The sequence below is a fragment of the Leucopleurus acutus genome (assembly GCF_964270905.1).
Source record: "Leucopleurus acutus genome assembly, chromosome: 9".
NCBI lineage: Eukaryota > Metazoa > Chordata > Mammalia > Artiodactyla > Delphinidae > Leucopleurus > Leucopleurus acutus.
The window spans coordinates 43,886,919-43,906,018 of NC_139144.1; the positions used below are offsets into that span (position 1 = coordinate 43,886,919).

General features: G+C 36.1%; 1 protein-coding gene and 1 long non-coding RNA gene across 2 annotated transcripts in view; one reads left to right on the forward strand and one right to left on the reverse strand.

Annotated features, from left to right (window-relative positions):
- Window positions 1-19,100, forward strand: part of LOC309966498 — a 511,042-nt gene that overhangs the window by 326,115 nt on the left and 165,827 nt on the right. The gene's annotated exons all lie outside the window — the stretch shown is intronic.
- LOC309966043 (RNA-binding protein 3-like) lies at window positions 10,121-11,105 on the reverse strand. The gene has a single exon (XM_082845947.1). The coding sequence runs from the start codon at window positions 11,070-11,072 to the stop codon at window positions 10,602-10,604; it is 471 nt and encodes a 156-aa protein (XP_082702073.1). The 5' UTR covers window positions 11,073-11,105; the 3' UTR covers window positions 10,121-10,601.

Below are 19,100 nucleotides of genomic sequence, written 5' to 3' on the forward strand. Positions count from 1 at the left end.
GTCTTCAATTTTGCTTCGATTGTGGAAACAGCCTTGGAAGTATCAATTCTAGATATACCTAACCACATCTTGTCTTGCCACAATCTAAACAAAAAGAACAGACCCTATAATAAGAATAAATTTCTTATTATAGGAGAAAACAATTTATGACTTCCCCAGTGGCAGTTTGAAAAAATGTTGAGACTTTGGAAGATCTGTTAATCTGGGAAAAATAAAAGGACATGCTTATATCAAAAATATGTGCCCTTAAAGTTAATGTCAGCGAATGAGCCCCCAGATCAAACCCCAACCCAGAAAGCTTTGTTTTTTCAATAAAAGGTTAACAAAATAGAAAAGTTTTATTCTCCAAATATGCAGGTCCACATTTTATTAGTTTTTCAGAACATTAGATACTAGACCCATGTAAAATGAAAGGAAGTGTGTCAGCTAAAAATGAAGAATTCTGAATGAGCAATTATTAAAGCTTTCATCCTCGTGATGGGACAGCTGCAGGGTTAGAGGCTCACACTAAGTCACTCAATGCTTACAGAATACCCAGTGTGTGCCGAGTTCTGAATAGTGCAGCAACATCTATGGAATATATTGAATAATCACAAGTCTCCTTTTAGGTATAAATTATTTTACATTGCCCAAGGATCTTTTCAAACAAGTAGAGGATATTATAAAATGAAGCATTTACTTGAAATTGGCTTTACTATTAGAAAACAAAATTTATTTGTGAGCTCTACTTATAATTGTACACAATGATTATTATGAAACTCCTTTCAGTTAAATAAAACAAATGTTAAAGGCTTTATACAATATTCTCTCTTAGAAATACAAAATCTTTTAGAAACACTTTATAAGGCATCTTGCTGGAGCAGTGATATTTAAAGATGGTTATAACAACTGCAGATATCTAGGGAGCTATAAAGAGAGTTAAGTTATTGTATGTACATTTTAAACCACATTCTGCCAAGAAGGATAAAAGCTTAAGAGAGGAGTGTTTTGTTTTTTTTTCCTTTTTTCAAAGGTGTGTGCTTGTAGGAAATGGAGAAAATCAGTAAAAATTTATACTCATCAAAGACATGCCCAACATTGCCTTTTTTTCCTTCTCCTTTTCTGCGTTTGTATTGGACTGTAGAAAGACAAGGGAGTAGGAATGAGAATGGAATAATCTTCTGGCAGCTGGGAGTTGTACAGACTAGAGAACAAGGAGAGAAAAGCCTTCTGTCATTCAGGACAGAGCAAAATATAAAACTCAGATTCTGAGATTAAGTAGAGATGAGAATGGTGTACAAGGTATTTATCTCTTAAAGAAAAAATTTCTCTATAAAATTATATAATTTAAAAGTTAAAAAGATCCTGTGCTTAAAACTATGGAAAACACAGAAATAAGTTAACTATTTCAAGGGCAGACAAACATTAATTTTACTTCTTTGAACAGATCCTTACATGTTGCTAATTTGAGACACTTTTGCAATAGCATTTTAAGCTAATGATTAGGGAATAAGTAGTAAACTCTTAATTTATTATATATTTGTCCTCTGTAACTTTGTATCCCTTGCTTCCTAATAAAATACCATTCCTGTTAGGCCCCATTGCTCTTAAAAAACCGCCAGTGTTCATTTTTGTCTTTTTACCGTTAAATCTATTGGGGACATGCTCTACGCTTTTCTGGGTATTTAATTTTTTATGTATCTGTATTACCTATGTATTACACATATGGGTTTTTTTGCTTTTTAAATGATTGAGCACACAAGTCTCCTTTTTCTCCTTTTTTCAATTTCATTGTGATATAATTGACAAAATTGTAAAGATATTAGATTGCACATTATGATATACGTTGAGAGGATTCCTCCCTGTCTAGTTAATTACCACATCCATCGCCTCACATTTTTATCTTTGTGTGTGAGAACATTTAAGTTCTCCTTTCTTAGCAAATTTCAGTTATACAGTAGTGTTATACAATAGTGTTATCAACTGTAGTCACCACGTTATATATTAGATCCTCGTATCTTATTCATCTTATAGCTGAAAGTTTGTGCCCTTTTACCAACATTTCCTTATTTCCCCCAGCCCCTGGCAACCACTTTTCTACTGTTCTATGAGTTTGATTTTTTATTTAGATTTCAAATATGTGATGCCACGTAGTATTTGCCTTTCTGCTTCTGACTTGTTTCACTTAACATAATGCCTCAGGGTCCATCCGTGTTGTTGCACAGTGCAAGAGTTGCTTTCTTCTAGTGGCTGAATAATACTCCATTCTGTATATACACCACATATTATCTCTTCATCTGTTAATGGACACTTAGGTTGTTACCATATTTTTCTGGCCATTTAAAACATCTCTAAAGGGAAGGATTAAGTTCTGCCTCTTTGATTTTGTCCTTTAAATATTTTCTGCTGCAGCCCTCACCCCTTTCACTAATTAAATTGTGAATAATTAAGTTAAATAATTAAATGATTATTAACTATGAATACCTCTTTTTTGATTTACAATTACAAAAGAACTCTAACCTGAATGCAGTTCTCTCAGGCACGGATGCTATGTTCCACTTCTCCTATGTCTTTCAGTGCCAACAATAGTGACAGACAGAACATCGGAAATAGAAATGAGGGCCAATCACTAAAATTATATTAAAATACTACATTGTAGTTACAAAAATACTAATTGTTTTGTTCATTAAATATAATCGTACTCTAGACTTAAAGGTGGGGTGAAACCAGTGGAAGATGCTTGGTATGTTCTTTTGTCATATTTCTTATAGATTTATGAATAGGGCAAGTGTTCACAAGTATGGGGGCAGTTATGGGAATCTTATCAAAACGTAATTGTTGGGATTGACATATATATACTAATATGTATAAAATAGCTAATTAACCTGTATAAAAAATAAAATTCAGAAATTCAAAAAAACACATAATTGTATCAGAAAAAGCCCACTATACATACATTAAAAGTATCAAAATGTCATAGTAGGTAGTTGAGGGCGGTGGACATAGTAGGACAGTATCTTAAAAAATGAAAGAAACTTATGGAGGCATTTTTCTCTTATTTACAATAGTTTAGGGTATTATGGTTTTCCAAACAAAATGATAGGATGGTATGACCTGATCCTTTTACTTGATGTTTGTAATCCTACAGCCAGTCAGTACAAGGATCTCTTTTAAAAACATCTGATACCAGGCACTACCCATTTTCCCAAACATCTTTTATTAATGCTTTGATACTCAAGTTAATCTTTTCTGAAACTTGGATTTTTTTCTTCAGTTTTTAATTTGTTAAACTCTGGTATATCACCATTTGTCTATGGCTTTCCAATTGTATTTTCCAACATCACTTTATAAATAATTTGCTACTTTTAAAATTTTACTCTGTAAATAATTTAATATTATTTGCATAGTATTTTCAGCATTCCAGGCGACAGTCAGTAGGGACTGAACATTAAAGAGGCTGAGCAACGAATATGGAAAACTAGTATTAAATGGGGAGATTTCAGTGATAATGGGTTTTACAGGTCACCAATTCACTTATGAATATTTTTGGGTAGTTATGTTTTTCTATCCTACCTTATAAATTCAGGTATTTGGAAAATGAACGTTAGGGTAATGGGAAACGCTTATAAATATTTGCAGCTAGAGGTATATAGAAAGTATCCTTAAGGACAAATTGTGACTTGACTAAGGATCAAGAGTGACACTCATGGAAGCTTCCTAACCACTAGTCTCAGAATTCTCTGCAGTTGGCAAGGTGGACAATAATGTCTCTGAAAGCATTCGGCTGTGAGTGCATACCAACCATGTTTCAAATAATTTCACCCAGTCTGACACCTTCAAATACTATTCATTTCCTTTTCCTTCCCCCATTCTCTTATCTCTCCTCCTCTTTTGTGGTTGGTGCTATCTTTTAAAAGAATTTCTGCCTGCTTTCTTTTTGAGATACATTTATTTTTATTTCGAGAAACTTTATTTTTTGAGCAGCTTATGCTCATTGAAAAATTGAGTAGAATGTACAGAGACTTCCATATATCCCCCCTCCCCACCCCCTGCAGTTTTCCCTGTGAACATCTTGCACTGGTATAGTACATTTGTTAAAATTGACAAATGAATGTTGATAAATTAACTGTATCCCACGGTTTATATTAGGGTTCACTCAGTTGTACCTTTTATGTGTTTGACAAATGTATAATCATATATTGGCAATTAGAGTATTGTGCAGAGTAGTTTCATTGCCCTAAAAATCTTCTGTGCTCTATTCTTCCCTCCCTATCGACTAATCCCTGGAAACCACTAATCTTTTTACTGTCTCCATACTTTTTTCTGTTGTAGAATGTCATATTGTTGGAATTATACAATATATAGCCTTTTTCAGGTTGGCTTACTTAGCAGTTCTCTTGTTGTATTTCCATTCTGACCTGTCACTCTTTCTTTTGCTGAGGTCTTTACACCTCTTCCAGTGGTCTTCATGAAAGGAACTTAAATAATCCCATATGTGCTCTTTCATTTATGTGGCCTGCATCTGGTCTATGGAAAATCCTGATAAATTGATTTTCTTGAAAACTGAGTACCAGCTGACTAGTGAGAATGACCTCTCCATTGTGCCTTTCATCAAAAAAAAGGTAGCCAGGTGTTTGACCTTAATCTGGAAAATGTAAAGCTGATAAGCACTCATTCAGTGGATCTCCTTCCCTTCCTACAGCTCTTCTTTATTGATTTGGAGTTGGGAGATAGGGTTTCCCAGCCCTCCATTCTTCAAAATGACTGTACTTTAAACCTTCATCAGTGTGACTGAGGGGTTTAAGAGTCATTGCACTGATTCGTGGAATCTTACTTTGGAAGTATCTTAGAATCTTACTTTGGAAGCTCAGTTTAACATTTTGTAGCAGGAGCAACTCAGAACATATTTTTTCTTCAAATATTCAGAGATTTATCAGGAATCCGTCTACTTCTTCTTTTTTGTGCCAAAATGTCACTTAAGGAATGACTTTCCCAGACCCCTCAATGTCATATTTCCTGTTTTCATCTGGACACCATCTAATTGACAGTTCTAAAATATGTGGCAAGTAAATAAAGCAAAACTACCAGATCACCAAATACTAAAGCAGAAGACACATGTTTGTGACATATATACATCAAATGCAAATAATATACACTTAACAATTTAGCTATGAGAGGAATGGATCTTGGGATTCTTAAATAAAAAAAGGTAGGGAACTGGGAGTTCTTTGACTCCAAGAAAGTGCTCCTCTATGAAATAACCTTAAGAAATTAGTTTATAAATTATTATATATACATAAACAATTTTTTAGATTTCTATACTGTTTTCTTTAGATTGCTAAGTATGAGAACATGACCTGCTTTTCTCCAACTTGTGCCTCATAATGGGTATTTGCTCTATTTTATACACAACTATTTTCTCCTAGAGTTACTCTTCTACAGAAAGCACTTCCAAGATTGACTCATTAAAAACAGTTCTGCGAATCTTAATCAAAGATTCATAGTTTGTATTCATGTAGTTCACAACTTTGTGAATTGCCAATTTTTGTTGAATTATTTACATAAAAATGAATACATTTTAACTGTTCATTAATTGGCAGTGTCTAATAATATCTTCTATTTGCTACTTGCCTTGCGTACATTAAGAAAATGGTTCTGAAATTCAGTTGGCATTTTGGGAGGCTGGCCTAGATAATCCTATTTCTGGAGAATCACTGATTTCTGCCAGAACATACTTTAAAAATCTCTTCTTAAAGTTACATCACTGTTTTCCTTAATCCTTAATTCAGTCCATGGACTCTATTTTTGTTTTAAATTGTTTGCCTTCTCACAGCTGATAATCTGGAAAAACTTAGGCTAACACCAGCCAACAGAAGGAAAACGCAGTAAACATGGTGTGACATAGCAGATAAGAGCGTAGAACTATAAAGCCAAACTGAGGGATAGGAATCCTTTTTTGTTATCTCCTGAGTTACATTGAGTAGGTCTCTTAAACTGTCTGTGACTTAGTTTTCTTTTGTATAAAAAACGAGTAATAGCACATATCTTGTAGGGTAAAAATGAAGATTCAATGAGTTAATACATGTAAAGAGCTTCTCAGTGCCTGGGACATGAAAAGCACTCAGTAAATGTATGTGTTTTAGTATTTGTAAAATAGTTGGAAATCCTATTTGTCTAGCAGTACCAGGAATCATAGCATGTTCAATTTTTTTCCACATAAAGAATAAATGAAAGTTAATCAATTGAACTTCTGTGATTACCGTTTGCAGCAACCTGGCCTGAGAAACTATTGGCTTATGAAACTAAAAATAATCAAATCAAATCAAACATAGGACACGAGAATTTAAATTGACAAGGTCTTTTATTTTAAGAGGCATTGGCCGTGGTTCAAACCATGTGGAAAAGTGTTCAGAAATGTCCTTTGTTCATCAGGATGTTTAATCCTATACCGTAGGGGAAAAAAAAAAACAATAGTTCTCAGGAAGCATATATACTATTCTGAAAAGAACTTATTCGCAAAAGAAATAGTGTCAGCTTCCTGATGGGCTTCTGGAGTTTGGTTCCCTCACTTGCCTCTCTAGAGGGGCCTGTGTTTGAACCCCTAACACTAACGAGGTTCGGTGCAGTGCCAGAATCTATGGCTAAAAGCTCGTGCCCTTGATCTTTTGCTAGCTTAAATTACCTTCTTTGATTTTGGAGCAAATTATTCTGAAGGCTTACTCACATTCCAGCATCCTATTTACTTTCCTTTTACATGTTTACCTTTTTCCTGGTTCTTATAAATCTAGAGGTGCAAACCACAGGGAGTGTGGGTGCACACTGAGCGTCGCAGTGAGGGAGAAGGTGAAATGTTTTCCTAGTTCTCTGCAACCAGCCCCTGCAGACCTCCAGCCAATACCCACACTATACAGAAAGTTTTGAGGAGAAAAATTCGAAGTGAGATCCAGAAATTGTTTAAAAAATGTCTCAAGCGACTGAGTTGATAGTTACTTTTCCTATATTAATGTAACTTTAAAATGGCAATGGCTTCTCCTCATAGGTATCTTTTTCTAATATTGTATATTTCATAAGTTATAACGTATATGGTCAATAATGTTACACATTTAAAAAATAACTGACACTCAAATTCCAATAGTGACCATAGTTCTACATGGATCAGTACTAAATCTCTCAGACAAATTAGTCTTTACATTGACCAAAACAAAGTCATTATATGCATATTAGGTGCCACAACATAAATTGAATTAAGAGGTGAGTGAAGAACGTACAGCTTTTTTTTTTTTTTTTTTTGCGGTACGTGGGCCTCTCACTGTTGTGGCCTCTCCCGTTGTGGAGCACAGGCTCCGGATGCGCAGGCTCAGCGGCCGTGGCTCACAGGCCCAGCCGCTCCGCGGCATGTGGGATCTTCCCGGACTGGGGCACGAACCTGTGTACCCTGCATTGGCAGGCGGACTCTCAACCACTGCGCCACCAGGGAAGCCCCATACAGCTTTTTATACTACTTGATATGTGATACTTTCAGCCTTAATTCTCTACCACATTTTTACTGTTACCAAATTATTCCAGTAGCAGAACCATCAGCCGTCTGCTCATTAAGTGAAATAAAACAGGTAAAATATCCTGTACAGTATGTGGTGCATAAAGGGGTTCATTAAATATTATATTCTTACCTCCTTCAATTTTTATCCTTTAAAATGGGATATTAAGAATTTAATCAACTCCTTGATGTATATATAAGACTAGTGAGGGACTTCACTGGTGGTGCAGTGGTTGAGAATCCGCCTGCCAATGTAGGGAACATGGGTTTGATCCCTGGTCTGGGAAGATCACACATGCCCTGGAGCAACTAAGCCTGTGCACCACAACTACTGAGCCTGCGCTCTAGAGCCTGCGAGCCATAACTACTGAGCCCGAGTGCCACAATTACTGAAGCCCGCATGCCTAGAGCCCACGTTCCGCAACAGAGAAGCCACTGAAATGAGAAGCCTGTGCACCGCAACGAAGAGTAGCCCCTGCACGCCGCAACTAGAGAAACCCTACACAGAGCAACGAAGACCCAACGCAGCCAAATATAAATAAATAAAAAGACTAGCAAATTTGGTGATGGAATCAGGGACTAAAAGCTGCCTTATGATGTAGCTGGTTTATTCACTGAGTGGGGAGTTGGACGGAGATTACAAATTCAAGAAGTACTAAATGTTCTGTAAGCATTTGATTTTAAAAAAGAGGTCCCTCCCTCTTCTGCCCATATAATTCTGGGGGGTATGAGTGTGGGAAGTATCCTTTACCAAATTTCCATGTTTACCTTAGACTTTGTCACGAAAGGAGATCTCATTTTATTCTTCAGGAGGTCCAATACTGTTGAAAAAGATGTTCTAGGGTTAGTTGGGAATGTAGACAGCCAAGTTTGGACAGGGCAGTACCAGGAATATTACACATCTGTAGTTTTCGAACTTGAATCCCTTACTTCTCCTTGTCTCTGTCCCTGCTTTGTAATTCTGAGAAAAACTGCCTTCCTAGCTGAAATGGTCAGAAATTGCCCTTTAATGACTTAGTCATTGCTTCACGGCCTAAAAGCTATTATACACCTATATAAAAGGACTCATAATTATATATGAGTTACTTTAACTTTGCAAACTTTAATATAGGGGATCCAAGAGTTAAGAATTCTTGTTTTCTAATATTTGAATTTTATGGGTTCCCCTTCTAGAAAGCTTAATCATTTTTTTGACTAGAATTTTGTTAAAATTAATCATCTTCAATATAGGTAGAACTAGTTACTCTATTAGTGTGAATGGATGGAGTAGAATGAATAAAGGTAAACTCCCACCTGGAAGCTTTCCTAACTAGAAGCCAAGCATCTTCTGGGCATACCTGCTTGTCTGGGATTTTGCACTAGGATTCTAGTTAGTCATATTGCTGTTTGGTTTTGTCCCCATCCACCTCAGTTTTCCCCTCTCTACCACTGCCAGTGCGATTATGGTCATATCTTTACCCTATTTTAGAATTCTAGCACCAACTGGGTATTTGAGTCATTAAGGAATTCTTACTTTTTTTTTTCAGTTTGCTATTGGTATGTGGTCATATTACAAAAAAGGAGTTCTTATTTTGTATTTATGATAGAAATGCAATATAAGTTAATTTTCTTAAGAATGATATGTGATTTTTATTTGCTTTGCACTTTATCTTGTAGAATTAGGTGTTTTTTTAAAAATAGGCATTATTACTATATGAAAATCCTTCAGTGGCATCTCATTTTTATGTTTATAATATTTCTTAACTTTTTAACAGTGTTAAAAGCCCTACCTACTGTTCAGTCAGATTGTTTTGCATTTACTCACAGTCCTGTATTCCAGATATATCAAGGTATTTGCTGTTGAGTTTTTTGATTCAAGACCCTTTTTAGTCCTGTGTATTTGCACTGTTCTAAGTTGAATACCTTCTTCCTTCCTCAGTGTTGCTAACTCCTGTTCTTCCTTAGTAACCAGTGCATATATATATTATTGAAATTTGACTGTATCATACCTCATGGTACATATTCTGGCCCTCCCCACCCCTTTTTTAGACAGTGAGCTACTTGAGAGCAGATATTGTTTCCTAGCTTTATCTGGAGTGGCATATAGTAGGTACTTAAGTGCTGTTAAATGAATGAATACATTTGTAGCCCCAAATCATTTTCTCTTAGCCAGTGGACCTTCTTTACCATGTTTAACTCTTGGAGGAAAAATGTTTCTAACTAAGAACAAAATCTGTATACTTGGAACTGAGGCAGATCATGGGGTTGAGACTTAGATTTCCTCCTTTCCTCTTCCTCCTTTATTGCCCAAATCTTCCTCCACACTTCCCCTAAAAAATTCAAAACTGGAGGTTGGGACAAATGACATGAATGCATTCATAGATGCTCTGTTAAAAACCAAAACCAAAACCAAAACCCTCAATGCCTCTCCATATTTTTTAGCATTAATGACCTTCCGTCTGTCATTTCTTTTTTTGTTGTTGTTTTTTTTGTTTGTTTTCAGATTTCATCTTTTTAATCAACTTAGTGAAAGACATCCTAAACGTTACATGAAACACAACAGAATATTTGTTTCTTCCAGTATTGAGAAAAAAATGACAGACAGATATTTTTAAGAAACTTCTATATAGTCAAGGCAGAGATCTGGAGTAAAAAACACCTCTAAGTAATCATGTTCTTCATTTCTTATAGTTACAGTTAGAAATTGCTTCCTAATCATGATTAAACATTGTGTACAGGTTTTAAAATGTTCCTAGATGTACATTACTTAAAAAAATCAGTATGGGCAAACATTTTTTGCTAGAACCAACATTCCTGAGAGCCCCAACTAAAAAACTGGTAAAAAAATATCCGGACTCCACAAATGTCTCAGAATTTGTCTTTAAATGGGAGAAAAATTAAAAAAAAAAAAACACATGGAACTTTATGAAAGGTCTTTAACAAGCTACCTTGGGAGCTCTACTCAAAAAAAGAAGTTGATGTAACTAAAACAGATGTTTCAGTGCAGGTCCAAAAATCTTTTTAAATACAGCCATTTGGAGGGATGGTCCTGGATCAGAAGAAGTTTTATTCCTTGTGTATCTACATTAGGTGTACATGCCTCATCTCAGTTGTCATAATTATCCCTGTAATTTCCTCCCGAGTAGTGGTCATAACCACCCTGGCTTCTGCCGCCATAGTCTCTGGACCTTCCATATCCATATCCATATCCTCCAGGTTGGCTGTCATAACTGCCACTTCCATAGCCCTGGTCCCCACCACCTCTAGAGTAGCTGCGACCACACCCATAGGCCCCAAAGGCACCCCCTCTTGTTCCCTGGGCCAACTTGCCCGCGTGGTCTCCACGGATCTGACAACCGTCCAGAGACTCTCCATTCATGGCTCTCATGGCATCTGAGGCATGCTCTGGATTGGTGAAGGTGATGAAGCCAAAACCCCGGGATCGCTGAGTCTCCCAGTCCTTGACAGCAACCACCTCAGAAATAGGTCTGAAGCTGCTGAAGTGGTCTTCCAGAGCCTGCTCATCAGTGTTGAAGTTGAGCCCTCCCACGAAGAGCTTCCCTTCTTCAGAGGACATGGCGGTAAATTCAAGTCCTGGAAATTAAGTAAAAGGCCGAAGAAACAGCTACCGCCAAGAAGCCGAGAGACTGGGCTGTCATTTCTTTTTGTAGGCTAGACTAGAGTATAATTCACACAGATTTCCCTATTCACAGGAGTATCTGGAATGCATTTTTAGATGAAGTTAATATCACAAATTGTGGCTATCAGTTTTGATATTATCAAAGAAATATTAAAAAGAACTTGCCTGTGTTTAATGCAGATTATAATCTTACAGCACAATAGTAAAATAGTGTCTCACAAGGGAGCTCTTTATGCACTGCTGCATTGGAAGTTTATTTGAAGAAGTGGAAGAATTTGATCACTCTTTGGAAATCAATTCAGCTATTTCTCATGACTAAGTTTCCCTTATACTTAGAAAGAAAGCCTTTATTGTTTTCCCTCAAAACAGTGCTGTTTGTCTACTGTTTTATCTAAGGAACATTTTGTCAACCAAAAAATAATTCCTCATACAAGTGCAGATTCATTAGTGTAATTTAAATTAATTCTTGTCAAATATAGTGAGTTTGAAAAATGAAAACGTGTGGCTATAGAATAATGAAAAGGCATTTTTCTCAGGTTGTTTTTCTGCCACACTTAGGAAGTGGGGAAGAGGGAAGGAGAAAGTGAGAATGAGAGGGGGAATGGGAGGAGGAGGTGGGGAGGGGGAAAAGTACTCCATTCAGTTGTAACTATTCAGAAGGTAAACGTGCATTTCTTTTTTTTTTAATAATTGAAATTTCCTCTGTCTTTATATGCCTTTTGAAAAGTTATCTAACATTGTAGAAGTAATTTTTAAAGTATTAGATGCTTATGGCTCTTAATACCTTGCCTTTGCAGAGGCATAAGTAATAATTTACTCAGTAACAAGCAATAACATCAAAAAAGGAGTTTCATTTACTTAGAACCTGAATAGTATACACTCGGAAAGCCTTTAACTTTTTTTTCCTTTTTCTTTACTTTATTAAAGCATTATGAAATTTTGAATATATGTCAGCTCTGTGCCAATCTCAAATTTGTTTACTTAGTCGTTCTTATTTTTTCCCTTGTTAAACATGCGTTTCTGAGGTCTAAATATCGGCTTCTGATGGGAATTCTGATACGGTAATGATAGCTTCATTAAATCACTGTGATAACATAATGCCTGGGATTCACTTTCAATGGCTTCAAGGTGTCTCATCTTCTTGTATCTGTCTGAATTTCTATATAGTTTTTCCTTTATAATGCCAAAAGAAGACACACAACCTGTAGTAGTATGCTACTTGAATGATCTAAGTTGTTTGAACAAGCAAGGAGACTTTTTTGCTGATTCATTTCATGTTCTATTGAGTTGGGCACTTATATTTTACTATCAATAGTATAATTTTTTAGAAAATTAACATGAATAATGTGCAGCCATGGAAAACTTTTCCTTGCTAGGTTCTTTGGCCGGTCTAATAAATTAAATTGATATAAGACAGACTAACAGAAGAAACAAATTTAGTTCTGTACATATGGGAACCCCACAAAGACATGACACTTAAAGGCAGTCAGCCAGTTGAGGCTTACATGCTATCCTGAGCTAAGGGTAGAGATATGGGTCTGGGGCTTCAAAGGGGAGACGGGTGATTGACAGGAGGATGAGAAGAGCAGATGTTTGGTAATCAGATATTTACCCTGCTATGTAGAGGAGTCTTTCAGGTAATGTTACCTCTGGTAATCGCTCTCTCCCGGATTCAGCCCCCTATCCAAATTCTTTTAGGCAGTTAAGAGGGAGGTAAAAAGCTCTTCCTGAGTCTGCTGGTCTTGACTGCCTTCAGCCCCAAATAATTCACCTGCTAAAGTGGTGCATTTTAGGGTGGCATATTCTGCTCCCTTCACATATCTGCTTCTAAAAGCATGGAATTTAAGAATAAATTATTCCAGATTAGACATGTATTAGTGTTAATGAAAACTGAAATTGAGGTACATTTCCCATAATTTCTATTTTTCAAACAAAAGCCACCTCTACATATTTTATTGAATTATTATTTAAAATGTATAATAATAATTTAGATTTTTCTTCCATTTTTATTGAGGTAATAATTGACATACAGCACTGTAACTTTAAGATATACAGCATAATTAGTTGACTTACATCATGAAGTGACTATCACATTAAGTTTAGTGAATATCATCTTCTCATGTAGATACAAAGTTAAAGCAATAGAAAATTTTTTTCTTACTATGAGAACTGTTAGGATTTACTCTTAACAAATTTCATATAGAACACACAGCAGTGTTGTTTATGTTGTATATTACGTCTCTAGTACTTATATATCTTATAACCAGAATCTTGTCCCTTTGACTGGCTTCATCCAGTTCCCTCTCCCCCACCCCCATTATTTAGATTCTTGAAAAAAATCTTTTTAAAAATATATTTTTACAAATATCAATCTTCTAATATATGTGTATACATGTATATAACATAGTGTCACATTGCTTGTAGTAGTATGAATGAAATTTCATGAAAATTCCTGGGAAATGAAAAACAAATGTTATTGAAGTTGAGTGTATATAATCAGAATGACAAAGTAAGAAATTATTCTTTTTTAATGTGGAAGGGGACAAAAATGTATTAAAAATCCAAAAATGTATTAAAAGTCCAAGGATCAGGGCTTCCCTGGTGGCGCAGTGGTTGAGAGTCCGCCTGCCGATGCAGGGAACACGGGTTCATGCCCCGGGCTGGGCCCGTGAGCCATGGCTGCTGAGCCTGCGTGTCCGGAGCCTGTGCTCTGCAACAGGAGAGGCCACAACAGTGAGAGGCCTGCGTACCGCAAAAAAAAAAAAAAAAAAAAAGTCCAAGGATTAAATATATATTATGTAAATTGTTAAATCTGAAAGTACTTTGAGTACTTTCACTATATTTTAATTTCCTAAAACATTAAAAAAAGACAAGTCAGTTACTAAGAAATTCAAAATCATTTTTTCAAGGATAATATTAAAAGATCAATTAAAATGGTATTTGACAATATGTGGGATATAACATTATTTAGAAAAATAATAGTAGGCTTGAGTCATCTAGCTTTGCCATCTCTACCTTCCTTATTTCCCACCATCAGCCTTCTCATTCACTTTTATTTTAAAATCCTTTTGCACATAGAAGTGAACTACTCTCTCCCAAGATGTGCCACTGTCCTAGGTGACTTTAATATCTAACCTGGTGAACCAACACTTCTTTGAATTTCTCAGTTCTGATGATTTCTACCTCCCATCCATGTTAGCCATCAATTCTTGTGGCCATATAAGAGGAGATACTAACATTAGAAATAGAAAAACTATGTCTTTTTAGTTCATATTTTACTTCTCCAGCATCCCATTTGCATTCTTCTAGCTACAGTCCTCTATTTCATTTTATTCATTCCTCCCTTGGAGATCCAAAGCCATTTGTCTTGATGGTTCTCTTTCTGGAGAACCCCCTTGGAAGCCAAAGTATTGCTAGTAACTAGCAACAGTAAATAGTTTAGCCTAACCTAAGCTGGTCCAATCTTTCTCTTTCACAGAATATTTGTGGAAGGTTGGGAAAAACCCTTGGTGTTTATTATTGGATGTGACTGAAAGGATATGAGGCTAAGGTTTCTATGGCCATTTGCTCTGTAGGAAACACTTTGACACCTATTGTACCTGGGAATGAAACCAAAAAAACCATGTTTTATACCCAAGCATGGAGATATTCCAAGTCCTGATATTTGAGCCCTGGGTCTTCTGGCATTAAGCTAACTCATCCCTTGGACTTTTCATTTACTTGAACCAGTTCATTACCTTTTCCTTTAACCACTTTTGTTTCTGATACTTATATCAGCCATTCCTCACTGATAAAATCTGTAACCTTGATTTCAAATCTCATTTTCAGACCATAACTTTATCTTTCCAGCTTTCGGTCATATTACTTCTTTAACTTCTGAAATTGCTGTTCCCTTGACTCTTTAATGCCTAGGTAGATCTTGGCACATAGTATGTCTTGATAGATATCTATCAAGTAAATGAGTGAATTGAAGGAGTTAGTGACATGACTCTTCTATTTAGCTCTCTCCTCTCTTCAGTTTTTTTTAAATCTCATTTATATATGACAAAACCACTTTCTTGGCAATACCCTCTACTCCACTATCCACCATTTTTCATCTCATCTCCTTGGTAAAACATTAATTTTTCATCAGTCCAACTGTCCTGTCTTCTCCATGATGCCACTTTGGCCGCTAAGCACATAGGACCATGCCACCCACTTTTGTAGGAAATGAACTCTATGACAGAGGAACTCTCTAATTCTCACCTGCGCACCTAAAATTTAACTTGACATCATACTTTCTCTTTCCCTTCTGATACAGTGAACAGCGTGATTCTTCTAAGGTTTGTTCCTCCATCTGGGCTCTGGGTTCCATGTCTTCCCAGGTGGTTTGGGGTCTTCTGTTAATCAGTTATTCCTTCCTAATACTGTATCTTTAACCTCAACCTTGCTATTTTTACTTTCTCATACATGTTTATTTTCTTTTTGTTTCTCCTTCAAATTCACATTCTCTTCTAATTTTTTTCCCCTCTCCCTCCTCTTAGCCAAACTTCTTGGAAGAGTTGTCAGCATATCTTAACCTGAATTTTTTCACCTGCCATTTTATTCAATTCAGTGAAATCTGGGTTACTCCTATGTTCTTAACTGTTAATGCGCTTCTCAAGAAAACCTAATAAGCTTTCTCCACCATCTAATAGACCTCACAAATGAAATACTAGGCACTTTTCATTTTACTTTTGTTTTTATTCTCAGTTGCTTAGGAAAGCCTTCTTTGATACTATAGGCTATATTTGATCTCCCTCTCATAAACTGCTATAGCTTTCTGTAGTTTAAATTCAGTTTCTTGATCTTGATAATCAGTTTCTTGCTATAATTACACAGAATAATTGTATATTTGCATGATAATTAGACTAATACTTCCTCTGCTACCAGCTTCTATATGCTATGAGAGAAGAGACTGTGCATATTTTGTTCATGCTTTTAGCCACAGCCGCTCGTGTACTTCTTGCTACATAGAATTGATTAAATATTTTTAAATGATTGTAGAGAGATTATCTAACTCAATATGGTAGGCAGAATAATGGCCTCCATAGATGTCCATGTCCCAACTCCTAGAACTTGTGAATATGGCATTTTACATGGCAAAAGGAATTTTGCAGGTGCATTTAAATTAAGGATGTTCAGATGGGGAGATTATTCTGGATCATCTGGGTGGGTAAAATGTAATAAAAACAGTCCTGCTAAGGGAAAGAGCAAGGAAGGAGAATCACAAGATGTGACAAAGAGGGTGGAGTGATACAGCTACAAGCCAGGTAATGCAGGTGGCCTCTAGAAATTAGAAAATACAAGAAATGGTTTCTCTCTTACAGCTTTCAGAAGAAATGCATTTCTGTGGACACCTTGATTTTAGCTTCATTAGATCCATTTCAGACCTCTGTCTCCAGAGCTGTAAGATAATAGATTTGTGTTTTAAACCACTAAATTTGTGGTAATTTGTTATAGTGGCAGTAGGAAACTAATACATGGACCAATTTGATCACATCACTCTTCTGACTAATACCATCAGAGACATGTGTTCTCAAATTTCCAGATTCTTCACATGAATGACATACAGCATCTAAAATTGGCTCCTTTTAATTGCATCAGCCTTATTTTGATCACATACTAATAACCTTAGTAGAATATTACAATTATAAAAAACTTCCAGCTCCCCCAATAACTACATTCTCCTTTACCTTAAATCTTTGCCTGTTCTGTTCCCTTGGCCTCAAAATTCCTCCCATCTGACCACTTTCTCCAAAATCGAGGATATATGTATAGTATAACCAGAGGATATATTGCATGGTCATCTCATTATTTATAAGGTTCATATAACTTTTTTTTGGCTTTTTAAAATCACTGTTTTTTCCATTTGGTAGAGGTTTTTTTTTTTTCCCATATAAATATTTGCAACAATTTTTAATTCCCCAAAACCATACATAAACGATAAATACGCTATTAAAAGTGTTAAATTTTGTACAAAAATACCTTAAAGTTTAATACTTGTTTGTTACAAATAAAAATACATATTTAAGTGACTCGTGATCTTTTTTTTTTCCTTAACATGATTCTGCTTTATACTTTCTTGCCCTGGTGGTTCTGAGCTATGATTGAAATAATACATTTCTTTGCACAAAAAAGCAAGGTGAACTTTTTCCTTAAACAAAGGACACAGTGTTCAAATGCTTTACCTAAGCAGTTGTTTGAATTATTGACCAAAATAAAAATGGAAAATAATTGTTTCAGTATGGAGAGTCTACAATTAATATACAGATCAATTTTTTTTATATTCACCAAATAAGTTATTAGTGTAACTATTCAAAATATCTGAAAAAATGAAAACAGTTGCTGACAAACATTAAAAGCAACTGTCACCATTTATTGCTTTGAGGGATGATAATAATTGGCAATGTATTTTGTGAAAAATGTATTTACAATTTCAGTAAGTGGCATGGCTCAGAACAAGACAGTCCAGTGTCATTTTTAAGTACATGTACTGTACATCCCTTAATATAACCAGTTTTCAAAACATGTCAAGCAGTATGAGTTTGATTTGCCTATCATTAAGATAAACTTCATTTTAATAGACTCTTCATTCTCTCTTAACTTCTTAGTCTTGAATTTTAAAAATAACTAATTCTCAGGGTGTTGCTAAACACCCTAATTCATTATCAGAGATTTTTCAGCTATTAAAAATGTTTCCTTAAAAAGAAAACAGGTCACAAGACATACCCTGTTTGATAATTTGTTGCACAGGGAATAGCATACATCTTAGTTAAAATCATTCCTATACTTGGGCAAAACATTTACCACCACCTATTACGGTCGCCTACATGCATCATTGCTGAAACGTTGCAAGATGATTTTATACCTGTACCCCTCCCATAGCAGCAGTTCCAGCAGTTGACCAAACTAGTTCTCCTAGTAGAGCCAGCTTTATGAAAAGCCTGTTGGTTAAATTCTTACATGAATGACTTCGTAGTAAGAAACTGATTTCAAAGCGAATTAAGGAAATTATCATAGAGAACATGTTCAAACAGACATTTCTCATTTTAAAAAGGAATAGGAAGATGGACTTGTAAAAAATTTCCTCTGATGTTAATTGTAGAGAGGGGTGGCCTGCCTGTTTTTCTTTTTCTCTACCCTTGGGCTTGGCAGGGGTTTGCCTGTCATATACCACAATGATAACCATAAAGAAACCTCTTCAACTTGAAAGGGGAAGTGAACATGAGCCATGAGATTTAAAAGACCCCTGTGCTTGCAGTTAATGCCACGTGATTATCTGTGCTTCAAATGTCACAGAAATCTTAAAGGGAATTTTTTTTAGCACCACGTAGATAGCGTCTTTTGTCCTGCTTTATAAAAAGCGTCGCTATAATGTATTAGTGGGTTCCTGTATCTCCAAATTACCACTGTGACTCGACTGTTGGAAAAAAGCACTGTTCTGTTCACTCCATTCTCCTCCTGGTAGAGTCTGCTCTATGGACTTCTGTGAAGCCAGGGGGTTTCTACTAATAACCCGGTCCAGCTTATTACCACATTCTGCTATGAGAGGCACAACAAGGCAGTAGTCAGAGTCTCTCTTTCGGTCATGATTAACCTGTAAGAGCCTATCGTAGGGTTTAAGCCACCAAGATCTGGCCCAGCTGGGCGAATATTTTTGACACATACTCCTTTCTCCAGCAAGCCGTCTGCTACACTGAACCCGATGTCCTCCATGTCAGAGCCCTTGTACAAGGTCACCAGATCGCTGGTTTATCATAAAATGATACAACTCAGACACAGCCAGATGGAAGTGTTGCTTTGGGGCAAATTATGTGGGAAGGGTGCGGAGCCTCCATGCTCTCTGAGCGCACGACTCTCCCTGCAGCCCCACGTGCTCACCAACCTGGAAGCTCCTGGAGATCCATCCTTTTGGGTTCTCATAGAGGCTTCATTACACAGGCA

Coding starts and splice junctions, on each gene's coding strand:
- LOC309966043 (XM_082845947.1), bottom strand. CDS start 11,072: ATGTCCTCTGAAGAAGGGAAGCTCTTCGTGGGAGGGCTCAACTTCAAC.